At 36.7% G+C, this 16,306-nt stretch overlaps 1 protein-coding gene across 3 annotated transcripts; it reads right to left on the bottom strand.

Moving 5' to 3' along the window:
* Positions 1-7,796: 7,796 nt before the first annotated feature.
* Positions 7,797-11,744, bottom strand: LOC104592363 (plastid transcriptionally active protein). 3 transcript variants are annotated; one of them, XM_010251702.3, is made up of 5 exons: positions 11,066-11,744; positions 10,766-10,890; positions 9,566-9,733; positions 8,368-8,516; positions 7,797-8,083 (listed from the first exon to the last, which is right to left on the bottom strand). In XM_010251702.3, exons 3-5 carry the CDS (start codon positions 9,698-9,700, stop codon positions 8,041-8,043), a joined length of 327 nt encoding a protein of 108 aa, XP_010250004.1. In that variant the 5' UTR covers positions 9,701-9,733; positions 10,766-10,890; positions 11,066-11,744; the 3' UTR covers positions 7,797-8,040. The 3 variants fall into 3 exon arrangements, with proteins under 3 accessions (XP_010250004.1, XP_088750045.1, XP_010250005.1); XM_088893919.1 differs by having other exon boundaries at positions 10,766-10,881; positions 11,066-11,738; XM_010251703.2 differs by having other exon boundaries at positions 10,982-11,738.
* Between the last annotated feature and the right edge of the window lie 4,562 nt (positions 11,745-16,306).

A 16,306-nucleotide genomic window follows, 5' to 3' on the forward strand; every position in this document is an offset into this window, starting at 1 on the left:
TTCACGATAAACAATAGAAACATGTAAGAGTATATATGTTAATGAGTTGGATTTAATATGGGTTTGTCTCAATCCTAACTCAACTCTCCAATACTCCAATCTGAATTTGATCCAACCCAACTTAAAAATACATAATTCTTGAATCCAACCTGATCATATAGGGTTTAACTCGATTTTGACCCGAATTGACTTGTACAGTTTTAAATGTATTTTTTAACACATTTGAAGACCTAAAATACATTAATTTAAATAAGGAAATTGTTTTATAGATTTTAAGGTGTTATTTTTTTTTCATTTATAAAAAAGAAGAAAATCAAAATCAATATATAAATAAATTATAAAGCCTATAAAGTTAGAAGTCAAAAAATTGCAAGAATACTTAATATATATGCAAGATATCATGACCCTATGGGGGCAGGTCAATCAAAACCCGAACTCGACTCGAGTCAAAGAATCAAAACTCTAACCTGACCCTAAACCAAATATACTTGACCCTAACCCAACCCTATAGGGTTGGGTCAAGTTGGATTTACCATCTAACCCGACCCATTGGTATCCTTATATACAATTATTTTATATAATAATTAATAATCATTTATATTTTATATACTACTTTTAAAATACAAAGAATAACAATAATTAAGTTTAGATAGAGTTGTTTATCAAACTTAGGGATGACAATTTTCTCCATTTCTCTAATCCTCGTGGGGATCTGCCCCAAATGACAAGAATGGCAATGGGACGTGGTGGGAACAGAGAACCTCTCCCCATCCTCGTTCCCGCAAAAATTCCCATCCCCGTCCCCACGAGGATCCCCATTCCCCATGATTTGTTATAATGTTAACCATTTTGTTTTTATTTTATTTAAAACAATAAAAATAAAATAATTAAAATTTACAATACTATTATAAAAGATTCAAACATATTGAACCATATTTTCAAAAATATTAATATATAGATGTATGTGTACATATATACATATATAAGGTATGCATAATATAAATATATATAGTAGTGGGGATCCCATGGGGCGGGGATCGGGGTCCCTACGAGGCGGGGAGTGCTCTCCCCATATAAAATTTTCCCCATCCCCATCCCCACCCCATTCAGGGCAGATCCCCACGGGGATGGGGATGATTCCCCCCCCGCGCTTGCGGGGACGAAGATGGGAGAATTTTCACACCCATTGGTGGGGATGGTGCGGGGACGGGCAGAGAACTCCTTGCCCCATGTGGACCTCGATCACCACTAATATATATATACACACACTTAGTTTATATATATATATGTGCACATACATCTATATGTTAATATTTTTAAAAATATGGTTGAATATGTTTTAATTTTTTATAATATGATTGTAAATATTAATTAATTTATTTTTACTTTTTAAATAAAATAAAAACAAAAACATAATAGTTGACATTATAAAGATCATGGGGAGTGGGGATCCCCGTGGAGACAGGGATGGGGATAACTTTGTCCCCGTTAGTAGGGATAGTGATGGGGACGTGGATGGGGATTTTCGTAGGGATGGGGGATGGGGAGAGATTCCTCATCCCTGCTCGGCCCCGTTGCCATTCTGAATCAAACTAATGAAACTAACCAACTCGATTTCTAATATTTATAGTCGGTTTTGGTTCAACAATTTCCTATCCGGCTGGGTTGGATCAATTTCGCTTTGGCCATTTGTAAACTAATTAAAATCTAACGACTCGACCATAGATATATATTAATATTTTATATTTTAAATATATATTTTTAATACGAGAGTGGAAAATGCCAATATTTCTTAGTTTAAAATAGTTTATACCATAAATTTAATTTTTAATAATGCCATTGTATTTTTTTTTAATTTAAATTTAATTTTTTAAGTTTAAATCTTTTGAACCGACCGACCAAACAAAAAATTGACCCAAATCGATATAACTTGAGTGACCAACCCCCCAATTTGACCAGGTCGATTTGGTTGGCCAAATAACCTACAACTGAAATGAACCAACCCGTGAACAATAGTTTAATCTCCAATAATTATTAAAAATGTATAACCAAATACACAATAAATTAAATTTAAAAATCTAAATAACAGTAGTTTAAACTCCAATAATTATTGAAATTTTTTTTATTAAATAACAAAACAAAAATAGATTTTTACATAATTATTGAAAATATATTTATCACAAAAAACAATAAATAATTACTAAAATACAATAAATATTAATTTTATTATAGATAAATATATAATAAATAAAAATAAAAATTTTAAAATTATATTAATAAATAATGTTTTTTTGAAAGTTATTTTCTATAATTATTAATTGGTATAAATGAAATTTGTTATTTACAATATTATTTATTTATTTAAATTTTAAAATATTAATTACTTATTAAATTTAATAATTCATTAAATTATAGTATTATTAATACATAATTTTGTTATTTTAACTATTTAAACTATATTATTATTTGAATAACATTTAGATTGAATAATCTAGAAAATCATAATTATATTATTTGTACATAATTTAGTGATGAATTTTGTAAAAATATGTAATTATTAATAATATTAAATCAATTATATTTTTTGTCTTTTTAATAAATATTTCAAAGTTATTATATGTTAGAATATTTAAATAATTCTTAAATTTTTTAATTCAAACTTTCTTTAGATAGATGTAGATAAAAAGTGAGGGAGAAGATAAGTAAGAATCAGAGATAATTTAGGGGAGAAACTCTCTACTAAATTAGAAATAACTTAAGAGAAAGTTGGGGATAGTGGGGGAGGTTGTTTAGGAATAAATTTTTGTGTGGAGAGAGAGAGAGAGAGAGAGAGAACTTTTGGTTGGGTGGAGAAAAAGTTCTTTTTTACATTTTCAACAAATAAGAAAAAAATGGCATGTTTGATTGGTTGCTTTTCGGTCTCATTTTTTTTAATTGTTGTTCATCTTGACCAAGAATAGGCAAGAGAATGAATAACATTAGAGCGTTTGGTTACAAAATTCTTGTCATGGGCTTCATTTTTTTAGAATGAAAAAATAAGCCTATAACACAAAAATTGAGGTAATCTGCAATATGAAAAATAACCATGGTCCATGTTGCTCATTTTCATTCTTTGAAGAAACTCTATGCCAACAGTCATAAACTGCGAGTGTAGGTCTTCAAAACTGTTATGATAGATGTTTGTTGGCGGATTGCCATGAAAACTTACACTAATGGACAATGATCATTGATCATCTGCTTGTAAACATCTATACCAACAGTTTTGGAGACCCAAATGGACAGGCTCTGCAAGGAACATAAATACAAATATATACAAAATATAAAGTTCTGCGGTCTACATATTTGTGTTTGTACAAATAAACTGGAATGAAAGTTAAAGAAGGTAATTGTCATTGAGCAGCCATACAGTACATAGTACAAGTTATGGGGTTTACGTCTACCTTCAACTCAAACTCAAACTCGACTACAAAAGAATTGAATTGAAGTCGAAAGTGAAACGAATAAGACGCGCCCAAGTTCCACTCGACTCGATTACAATTTACACCGCTTCTGAATTTTGATGATGGCCGGCTTAAAAAAGGGTTTTATTTTGCTTTCTCTCCGTCAAAACCACCACCAACGAAGAAAGTAATGATGGGCGCACACCCATGACCCATGACCCATATAGACTACTGGAGTCTGGACATCCGGTTTGTTTAGTGGATAATTTTTTTGGATGGTAAAGAAAACGGTCGAGGTCAACTTTCCCGGAAGGAAGGTTCATCAGCCAAATTTGAAAAAATTAAGCCATAATACGGTCACATATATTAACGAGGAGTGTTGAAAGTCGAAACATGATGAGATGATGAGAATCAATGGTGGATTGGTTCATTGCATGGACACCCACCCATGCATAAATCGAAATGTCCCACTTCCTACCAATACCATGAATGTTCTCAGGTGTCGGCCGGGTCACCATTGTGACGCCATCGCGATTCGCGAAGAGGAGACTGCATTGACATTGGCATTCATGCACGTGAACCGGACGACGGAATCAAGGTCTCTGATGAGGCGGCGAACGATGTTGGCAATAAGCATTTTAGAGAGAGGGAGAGAGATAGAGATGCATTGCTTACAGACAGGTGGCTTGGAAGAATGACGAGGAGTCACGATTCAGATTCCGAACGTTGGGTTCGAGTTTGGAGTTAGTAATGGCATTAAGCTTGTTCTGGGATGATCGTTTAGGCTGAGCCATTGTCGGAGATGGAAACCATTGCATCTATACATTGACTAAGATCGTCCCCGTGGTCAATCACACGGTGCAAAGCTACGGTAACCTAGACATCATGTGTAGCATCGCTGGTACCTTCTTGAACATTTTCAATAGACTCAGCTAGCTGCTGGGATTCACGTTGGTAGTGCATGGTGAGATTATTAAAAAGGAATAAGAGGTTCAACGGATTTATATACAAGAAAAGGCCTATAGTTCAATAGTGGGGTTTTTTAGGTTGTAATCTTAAATGGTGTTCTTGTCTTGTATATAAATTCTGCCTGCATGTGTGTGTGAGCCTGAATCCGGATCTCCTGCCGATACAAACTTTGCCCATGTCTATCCACATAATATTGCAACTATACATGGAGAACATCTCATCCTCCTACATAGTATTATGTGGGGGGAGATGTTCCCAATCCACAGAGGTAATGTGTTGTGAATAAACGTGGGCAGAATTATCGTGCACAGGAGATCCAGAGTCTAAAACTAATGGTGCTGTGGGGGTTTGAGGAACGTGGAAGTGGAGGGCAATTGCAATTGGATGAGAACCGATTATGAGATTGCAATTCAGGCCTATGGTGAGAATGGATCAATCCGTAGGTGCCAATTTGAATATCTCACTCAAATTGGTTCCAAGGAGTGTCAATATGTTGGCAGAGGGCCTTGAATTGTTAGGCTTATGTCTGCCTATTTCTGTGAGCAGTTTGGTATTTAGAGTTCAGATTGGCACCCGACAGAGCGTGCCCCACACACGCACATCTCAGCGTGCATTGGAAGCATCTTCGGTAGTCGTTATGGAAAGATGTTCCCAACATGTATTGCAAGACGCCCATGCAACTTCTGCTATTTGTTCCTTTTTAATAAAATATTCTGTTATCTTCAATTATGATACCGGAAAACCATGATACCGAAAAAACTTACAACCAAGAACCAACAAACAGGCATCATAAAAGTGATACCAAACACATGGATTTTCATCAAAATTCACGGAGGTTGTGACTGGTCAAAGCCTTTCCGGCCCCTACAGAAAATTCTTTTTAGCCAAAGATAAGCAAGGGACTGCAAGGGGTAACTGTCATGTACAGAATGCTCTGCTCCCAAACAGTGCAGGATGTTTTTAACTTTCCTCATTTATTTGAATATTTGGACGTTTTCATGGAAAAGTTTTAAGGGTAAAAAGCCTTACTCCAAAGAGATTGATATGAAATTCTTTTCCTCGATCCAGTACAGAAAAAGTTCAGCTTGAGAAGATAAAACCTTCTCTGTGAGCCCATGATAAGCTTTTAAAGCCAAACAGCCAAACAAAACCATCAGGATTGATGTGGATCTCGGGGCCCATGTTTCAACTTATATCAATAGCCAGATTTTTCTGTACGTTGTGCTCACACTTGACGTTGTTTGCTCACACCTTCCCCCCTCCCCCCTTCCCCCTTTCGGGTTAAAAGGACTTTTGGCTCAGTTTGGGAAGAGTGCAAATACAAGGTTTAGAAATACTGTTTCCATGGTTTTGCGCTGTAAATATTTGTATTTTGTACTCTTCCCAAATTGACTCTTCATTTCAAAAAACCAAACCAATACAATAGAAACAAAGAAAACAGAGATCAACAAAGAAAAGAACCAGCACCAGACTCAACACAAGACTCGGAACCAACAAAACAAACAGAAGACCTGAACCACTAGACTCAGAACCTAACAACAGGACCATGAAAACAGAAGAGAAACACTCAGAAATGATGGACAATAATTCAAGAAGCAACAGCCTATCACCCCTGCTGTCTTCACCCAAAACAGCTTCTAACCAACTTGGGATACACCCTGTAAAAAACCAGATTCAGATAAACCCCTTTGAGAGGCAGCATGAGCTGCTCTATTTGCTGATCTCTAACACTTCACTGTCACTATTCCTGCCCTTCTGAGCCAACCAGTCCATAACTTCATAATCACACATCACAATGATCTGATCTAGGAGCAATTGCTTAGCCTGCCCCTCAAATTTCCTCCAACAAATTTGTTCAATATCCTTTGTTACCCTCTCATAATTGCACAATGCACTCATACATTAATGATCATGTCTTTAGAGCCTGAAACCTCCTGTATGGAGTGAGTTAACACATCAGAACCTTTATGCGACTATAGATGAGCAATGGATCCTTCTCTTAAACAATCACTTGGAGGGTACTTTTTAGTTCTTTGGGATGACAATAGAAGGGGGCTAATAGGGATGAAATAAGGTATTAGCTCTTCTAGTGGATGATGAATCACTAAGGTTGTGTTTAGCACTGTTGGTGTTTCAACTTGAAGCGTTTTGGGTTGATGCACTCTCCATCTTTCATGCTTGTATCCTGTTCAGTGGAAAATACGTGTTTAATGGGAAATGTGTTTCCTCTTGGAGAAAAAGTGTCAATTTGACATTTCTTCAAATACACCTGATATGGATTTCCATGCAGAGTATTATAATTATTGACTGAACATTTTCCAGCCAAAAGAAAAAGCCTATGGAGATCTTAACACCCATGTGGCATTAATACAATTGACTTACTAATCACAGTACCAAACACCTCCTAAAGGAGCAATGCTAGAACCAGTGGCCCTCAAATCACAAAAGGATAAAACATACACATGTTTTTGCACAAAAGCAGGGAGAGTTTGTGGACATGTTGTCTTTTAGTGATTCAAGGACTCTATTGCAGGCAAGCTCATCAGACTGGGATTTGTCACACCAAAGTTTTCTCTCATAAAGAATGCAATTGCATGACTGTCAGGTTCATAGGAAGAAGGAAAACAGAGAAAGAGATGTGGACACGCTTTTTCAATGCACATAACCTTATTCTTTTCTAATCTATCTCAGGTAAGGAAATGATGTAAAATGATATTGATAAAAAAAAGATGGAAAATGACAGCATTTCATGTTGGTCTGCTAATTGAATCATTTAGTGAAGGATGAACAATCAAGGAATGTTGTGGCATCAACTTTGGGGCCTCACTTACTGTTTGTATATATTTAGGCAAATTTGAGCCCCCAAACCCTTGCCACAAGGCCCAAACAAAGCTCTTTTTGGGAAAGTTTAATATAAAAATATTGAAACTTAAAATGGCCAGTTTCACTTATGGCCCTGAGAGAAACACCAATAAAAGGTGGGATGTGTTTTAAAAGATTTTTATTAAAAATAAAGAAAAAATGAGATCCCCTCTTCCTCTTCATCCTCCTCCTAACCCCCCTCCTCTTAAGGAGGCTTACACCTCCTTGTGTTTGGGAGGCTTACGCCTCTTGCGTTCTGAACTACACCTCACGCCTCTAGGTAGTGGAACACCTTGCGTCATGCCTCCGCATTTTAAAACATTGGTGGGATACAGGGTAGATATGGATTAATGGAAGATTGAACAGGTGACCAATCCAGAAGAACCCTATTCGGTGGATGGCTTGGATGGTACCTCCTATTTTTGTTTGGGGTAGCTTATCTTTGTATTTCCACTGGTTCTACTTTTTATTAAAATCTGAAACAATCAGAAGAGAGTGGTGGCAAAGAGGTAAAAACACCCTTGTGGACAGTGATAAACTGATAATAATATCATATAAAAGAGACTACCTACAAGGCTACAATTACAACAACTATAGTAGTATGCAACAAGAAAAATCATTTTGCAGAATTGCAGTCTGGCATGTATTAACACAAAAATAGCAATAAAAACGGATATAGCATGCTGGGGCAACAATTAGCAATAAGCAGTCCTTGTTACAGGCTGGGAGTATTATGTAAGGGTACAAGAATGTACTTCCACCTCTTAAATTAGAAGTAGCCCTTTCCAAGACAGTTTAGACAGCGTTGCACCCTGTAAAACCATGACAAACCTATAAGATTATGCACATAGGTTTAAAACTCAGAATCAAATTCAGTCTACAACCTCTTTTTGAGTTTCAATGCTTGAAAGATCATTTAATGATTGAGGTTTTCAGTATGGGATCAATTCATGAAAGTCAAGCCTCTTTGACTTTATCTGAGTCATAATGGAGTTCAACTATCTTGACAAATTTCCAAGTTTTTGACCAAATTTAATTTGTGAGAAGCCCAAGTCATGTAGCATATACCAGAAGAGAAAAAGGGAGGAGTATAGACCTGTTTCCTTCACATGTAGGGCAAAGACAAGGATTTATGACAACAGGATCATATAAAGGTGACCATTCTATTGTAGATTTCCCTTTGCATAATTTGCACGGATAGAAACCTTTTCCTTTACAAACTCCACACGGCATTGCGACTTTTTTCTACAGAAGCCAAAAATGAAAAATATAGTTAAGCACAATAAAGTAGAGAGTTGTGAAAACAGAATCCAAAAGAAAAAGGAGGTTCAAAGAGAGGGAGGTTATTTTGGGATAATATTAACTTCAAATGGTGCATTGACTTGGAAGAATGACTCCAGATGCTAACCAACTCAAGTCTCTTGCATTCTCTTTTTATCCTCTGGCAGTACATGGATCAATCTCCACAAATTTTATTTAGTCATCCTACATCTAAAATATGTGAGGGCAACTATATATTGGCTGGTTAAAATTTCCCTTGTGTGTGGTAGAACTTAAAATTCAGTCTACTTGGCCAAATTCTTTGTCAACCAGTTGACTTTTCCTATGAAAATTAAGTTAAGGAGATGAACTAGAACTCAATATCCAAATGGGTTAAATTCTTCTCTAGAGTCTAGATGACCTATTTCAGCCATGTTATGATAGATATTGATTTGATGTCCCACCATATACTGTTGAACAGTTCAAGTTTATAATTCCCAATTTTAGCATGCCCCAAAATGTCTTTGCATTGTCATATGCAGGGCTTCTAGACTGAAACTTGTCCCTTGAACAAAGGGTGGAGCAGGAAATATGTAATCTCTTCTTGTCCACTAAAAAATTTGTTAGGTGGAAGGTTCCTGATTATCTACATGAAGCATTGAACTAGGCAGTGGAGATATGACCAGGCCAGGTCATCTTTAATCTTGTGAATGGTTTGTGAGGGTCACATCTTCCTCCAATGGCTGAAATAGAACTGTTAGTGGGTTTCTCATTGCTCCTGTAAATTGCTCTGTCAGAGCAAGAAGGCTCCCTTGCTTCAGGAGGCTTCACTGGGAACTTTGCAACATATAGATAAATAAGTCAAAGTATCCATCTTAAAAAAGGATAAATAATTCAAAGAAGAAAGTAACATTCTCCATCCTTCTCAGGAATCCTGGCTAGGCATGACATTACTTTTAAAGCTTGATATTAGTGGCATTTTTTTTATCAGCAAGAAAGCTTGATATTAGCATTAAATAAATAAATAAGCTTACCCGTTTTGCTTCGGAAGTAGCTTGTAATGCTCGAATGGTTACAGAAGATGCAAGTGACATAGTAAACACTCCCCCAAAGAAAATAGCAGCAGCAGAAGCTACCATGCGTAATGGATAAGGAATACCATTTGCCATTTCTGTTTAGCTTCTCATTGACATTACCTAAAGCTGTTAATAGAGTCACAAGCGGTTGAGTAAAATGCATGTGATAAGAAATAGATTGCTAACTTTTGAAGGAGAAACATAATTTATGATCTACTATACTTAGGGTTGAATTCCATAATTTTTAATTCATCTTAACGGAAAACCTAAAGTATTATCTTACAACTACGAAGATTCTCCTGATTTACATTTTTTGTTAGAAAGAATAGATATCATTCATTCAAGGTGGAAAATAAGGAGCACAATCCAGAGGGATAGAGTTCCACCAACTGGGCCTAGGGCCAAGCTCATCACTACAAAATAGGGTAATAGACACCTGAGAAGTAAGACAAGGAGCCAGCTTGTTAGCAGTCCTTCTAGAGCAGAAAAACTTAAGCTGGGTAAAATGGCAAGATAACTGCAGATTATCTCTGGTAACATAGTCAGACTGCGATGGAATTTTTGTGTTTTTCTTTGTAATTTCAGTGTTTACTCACAATGCATCAGACTCCAAAATGGACTGGGAGAATAGAACCAAGCAACTTGTACGGCAGAATAGAACCTTGGGAAATTGAATTAATGACAAGATGTAGGATTGGTGGGTACAATTTGGTCTGGAGGAAGTGTTAACAAATGTCTGTTGAGTAGAATACAGGCTTTGTATGATGTATTTTCCCACAAGGAGTAAGAACATATTTAACAAGGAGACATAGAAGATAATGCCTTCCGACTTGCATAGTTATAAGGGTAGCTCAACTCTTTTTTTTTTTTTAATTGGAAATGGTAAAATTCATTAAACCGTTGGATTAAGGAGTACAATTGTCAACCACCCACAATGAGGCTAGCACAACTATTTCTTAAGCATACAAGAAAATGCAGCTTTCATCAAAACAATGTGCATGAATTTACACCTAAAAGTCTGAAAGTCTACCCACTATTAAAGGGTAAGTAAATCATTACTTAACAGGAATTTAAAAATGGATTCCTTTCTTGCAGAACAAGAGTGAGTGCTTTCTTAGAACAAAGGATACGAAAAATGTGTTATAATCAATAAATCACCTGGGCTGTGAAATTAATCATTCCAGATATCCACAGTCACAAATTCACAATCCTTATCAGCTTTTGGTAGATGTCATTAAGTACTCTACTTGTAGTCTCCTGTCTCCATTTAAGCCCTGTGCCAACTATAACAGAATTCAATTTCATTTTTTCAGCTTCCCGAAAATGAAAGTAAGAAAAAAAAGAAACTTTTCATGAGGAGAATCAGATCCAAACATGCTATTAGAGTGCTGGACTCATAATCAGTACGTGCATATTAGATAAGCCTGTGTAGAGTTGTGAGTAGCCGATAACTCTCACCAGATCGGCTACAATGGAGGATAGGATGGAGCAGATGCAGCTGAACTATCACAAGGTGGCTTCGGATTTGAGAGAGGTGAAGGAGACTCTGTCGGTTATGGCGACGCAGTAGGAGAAGGTGAGAAAGGGTAGTAGCCGGGACAGTGATCAAGAGGGCTCCAGTCAAGGGAGCAACCGAAGGGCTGGGGGTCCTTTCTGCAACTTTCCAAAGCTGGAGTTCCCTACCGTCTCTAGCAACGATCCCGTGGTTTTATAGGGCGGAGAGGTATTTGATTTTCACGAAATACCCAGTCACCAGAGAATTTAAGTGGCGGCAATCTACCTACAGGGGGGGGCGGTACTCTGGTTTCAATGGTATCGCCGTTCGCACCCTCAGGTGTCTTGGACGGAGTTCACGGAGGCCATCTGCATTAGGTTTGGTCCTACAGCTTTTGAAGATCACGATGAGGCGCCAACAAACTGGTACCTTGGGAGAGTACTAAGCAGAATTCGAGAAGTTGGCGATGAGGGCGCACGGGTGGCCGGAGAAGGCGATGGTGGGTTGGTTTATTGGAGGGCTGAAGGAAGAGATACGCATAGAAGTGAAAGCTCTGCAACCTCCAACAGTCATGGGCTCATGGCGACGGTGGGTCTCGCACGTCTCCAGGAGGAGAGGATAAAACGGTTCAGGTAATTGAACCGACCGGCTGGACATCCAAAATTACTTTTATCAAAATGTTTATTTTTCAAATATTTTCTTCATATTAATTGTTACCCCAACCCTCCCGATCTTTTTTTTTAAATTGATTTATTTTTCAAAATTGCCTTTCATACCTTAAAGTATTTAAATAAATTAATTAAGCAAAGTAAATAAATTCCACTAATTAAGATCATTAAGTAAACTAAATAATTAAATAAGCAAATTAAATTAATCAGGAAAACAAAGTTAATTAATTAATTTAAATAAATAAAACTAACCAATCTAAATAAATAAATTAGACCAATTAAGCAGTGACGGGATCTGCTCTTCACCAATGGGCGCCTCACAGGCACATCCACTCTGCATTATGAACATCTCCCGTGAATAATAACAAATGAGTGCGGGAGATGTTCCCAATCCAGGTTTGAGGAGAAGATCCGATCTCAATTAAGCAAGGCTTTAAAAAACAGCCCAAAAGAGAACCACTTTGGTCACTCGTTTCTAGGTCAATGGTTCAACCGTCTAGTCTAAATGGATCAGCCATGATGTTTTAAAAAATAAAAAATAAAATATAACAAAAAAAAAAGAGCCAAAACCCATTTATCAGATTAAACAATTGGACAAATTTCTTAAACTATCCCTAAGATTTAGAAAACTGAGTAACTATATTCCTCCTATTTCAATATTCTCTTAAAGTATCTAATTATTGCCATCGTTAAATTGTAATGGAGACATACGAAAAGTTATTTTTACCCTTACATTAAGAAAGGATGTCAAATACTCATCATAAATTACTATTTGACCCTATATTTAACACAATAGGCGTAGAGTGGAGAAAAACATCGTTGCCTACAACAACCGTTACAACTTTTGTCCGATGGTGAGACGGTGAGGACTCTCTCTCCACATTAGAATTTAGAAATCCTGCCGTTAATATTGCCATCCTTGAATGGTCTGCTCACACGGCCCTCTCTCGGTCGGGATTTGGATTGTTCAAACAGAAGGCGTTGTTGCTCTCTTCTCTGGCGTTTCAACTACCATCCTATGGCAAATACAATACTCCACCATGTGTATGGGTCTCTACGATGTCATGAAGCAAAAATGGTCCGACCCTAATTAGGCAATATGAAGGATGGGTAGGAATCGGAGAGGAAGGGAGAACCAGAGAGAGAAATAAGAGAGAGGGGAAGAAAGTGAGAGAGGCGTTTAAATCCACTGTTGCAACTTGCAGCGGTGGTGACAAAACAAGGATAAGGGAAAAGAGAGGATGAAGGGGAGAGAAGAATGAAATCGAGAGGGAAGGAGAAGAAAGAATGGTGGGGAGAAAAGCATAAGAAAAAGAAGCAAAGAAATGCTTGCTGGTAGTGATAACAAGGAAGACTAAGAGAAGATCACCGTTGAGATTCATTGTTCTTGTTGGAAGACAATGAACAATGGCCAAAAAATGGAAAAAGAGAAAGATGGAAAGGAAAAGAGGAAAATATATATATATATATAGAGAGAGAGAGAGGATGATGATGGAAGGATAGTCATCACCACCGCCGACTTGAGTAGAGAAGAGGATGACCTTCGCTGGAAAGCAGATCGAACATGGCTAGGCCTTTGCTAACTACAACATCCAGAAATAATCTACATTGCATATGGTTATGGGGCTTTGTGGAGGAATTATTAAGCCTTCTTTGATGGCTTTGAATCGGAAATACAATTAGGACAAGATGATTTGTAGGAAATGCTATGTAGTCCGCATCCCAGGGTTGTCAATTACAGAAAGAAGAAATGTGGTCATAGCAAGCAGCTGAGGCCAAAGAAGAAGATCAAGTGAGCACTTGTTAAGGGTTGTTTACATCTATCCGGTGGGGGTATTGCATCGTAAAGTATCGACTAGTCACTTTCTAACAGAACGGATTGCTTGGTTTCAAAAGGATTTTGTCTTTGTAATTCCTTTAATGCGTTAAGTTGAATGCTTTGTTCATGACCTTGGAACAGGGGCTATTCACGATGGTGTTGTTCGTGACCCTGGAACGGGTCCAAAAGATTCTCAAGGATTTCTAAATTCTAATTTGGAGAGATGATGGTGGTGACTGATGAATGATCTGTTCACACGGTTCGTTGATGTGCATGCTACACAAAATCCAGTGTACTTGCGAATGACTACCACATGTTTTGGTCTTCATCTCTTTGTGTAAGTGAAATGGGCATTTATGACCATTAAAGGGTATTTTGGGTATAATATAACATTAAATCAAACACACGAAGTTATGTGTAAACAGTTTATGATAGAGACTTAACGGGAATGGAGCTATGCGATAATTGTTAGAAATAGTAGGGGTACTTTAAGACAATATTAAAACAATAGGGGTATAGTTAATCAATTTCCTAAACCTTAGGGGTAGTTTAAAAAATTTGCCCCAAACAATTTAGCGGTTCAATCATCTGGGACAGTAGTTTGTTGATTAAGTCAATGTTTTTTTTTTTTTTGAAAAATTTTGGGCCAAGTATAAAATGGAATTGAGCAATTCTTGGGTTGAACTGTAATTTTAAACTTAGTCAACAACCATTGACTTGGATGGTTAAACCACTAAACTGTTTGATCAAGTAAATGGTTTTTGGGTCATTTTTTATTATTTCAAAACATCATAGGTTGATCCGTTCGAATTGGAAGATTAAACCATTGACCTAAAAACTAATGGCCAAAGTAGTTTTGTTTAGGTTAAATTTTAAAACCCTACTTAATTAGCTTGATTTTACTTATTTAGATCAATTAGCTTTGTTTATTTAATTTAATTAATTAATTTAATTTGCTTATTTATTAATTACTTAATTATCTTATGGTCTGTTTGGTTGCCGAAAAAGGATGGGATGAGAAGGGAAACTTTTTTTTCTCAATCCTATCACCTGTGTTCGGTTGCTAAGACCAATTATCCTGCCAAATCTGCTTCCCAGTGTTTGATTGCTGAGAAAATTTTACAAGATTGTTGGATCCATCACAGTTTGACAAATCCATACACTCTCCAATTACAGATAGACACAAAATCTAGAGGCCCACCACAATTCTTTTGCATTGCCAACTTGACCACAACTCACCCAAACAAATGAATGTTTTTCACTCTTTACTGTTTATAAAATAAGTATATTACATATAACTTCCAAAAAAAACCATTTTGATTAATTGAGAAGTTTATGTTCATCAATCCATCCATGTGTTACAATCAAATCAATGGTCATGATCATAAATAGATCATACTAGGGGACCCCAACTCCAATTGGATGGAATGGGTCAGTTTGTATAGTCTATAGAATGAATGAAGACATGGAATCATTCAGCTTTACCATTCCTTGGTTCCATTTTTCATCTTCTTCCTAGATGATTGATATTTACCAGTCAGCTTTAAATTTTACATAAAAAAAATGATTGATATTTCCATCACGCAAAAGCCAACTATGTCTGTAAAGAAATCAGTTTGACTAACACTCAAGTTGTATACTATTGCTATTCATACTACTGCTATTCATCATCTCAAAGCCAACTCAGATTGGCTCAAACTAGCATATACTACTGCTATTCATCATCTCAAAGCAACAGAGTACGAAATACCCAAAGTATATACTACTCCACTACAAAAAATGAAAACCCCTTGCTTGGGTTGACAGAGATGTATTACCTAGCTTAAAAACCCCTTGGGTTTCTTGAGATAACCTGGAACACAACAAAAAATGAAAAAAAAAAATACGTATATGAGTTTGAGCATTATTGAGAAGAAGATGAATGTATTTGAAACCAAATCTACAACAGATCTAAAACAAATCTACAAACAGAAAAAATTTAACACAGACAAATGTATTCGAAACCAATATAATCAAATCTAAACGACAATTCTGAAACAAATATATAGCACATAGCAGGTCTAGAAAAAGCAACAGATCTATAAAAAGACAGATACCAGATGATAGATTTGGAGCTCCGGCGTTAAAATAAACGCCTTCAATGGTAGACCAGGCGTGTTTTTGGATCTGGACGACCATAGATGGCTCTAGGCGTTGGGAAAATCTCATGGAGAGCTCATTCATGAAAATAGATAAAAATGGTACAGAAAGGAGCAGAAATCGTGAGAGGAACACAAATATGAGCTTACCTCCGAGAAAGATCGTTGGAAATGTCGCCAATGAGAAGATGGTTGGATGGCGACTGAGAAGAAGACGACGCAACTTTACCTCCTTCGATAAAATTTTTGCAGTAGTTTCCAGTCGCAGTGGGGCTGCACCTATTTGGTGAGACCCCGTGTCCTAAAAATTGAGAACCTAGTTCTCATCGCATCTCATCATTTCTCTCAAAACAAACGTGGGAAGAATATTCCTATTTTCCTATCCCAGTCACACAAACCAAATGGACTGTTAAGGGCAAATTTCTTAAACTACCCCTACTATTTAGCTAATCGACAAACTATTACCCTTACTGTTTAACTATTGTCTTAGGGTACCCCAAGTTTTTTTTACAATTGTTTAGCTCTATCCTTGAAGTCAGTATCCATTAATACTCCGTCAAAATCCGTACACACGTGACA

The sequence above is a fragment of the Nelumbo nucifera genome, chromosome 8, assembly GCF_055504915.1.
Source record: "Nelumbo nucifera cultivar China Antique chromosome 8, China Antique-T2T, whole genome shotgun sequence".
Lineage (NCBI taxonomy): Eukaryota > Viridiplantae > Streptophyta > Magnoliopsida > Proteales > Nelumbonaceae > Nelumbo > Nelumbo nucifera.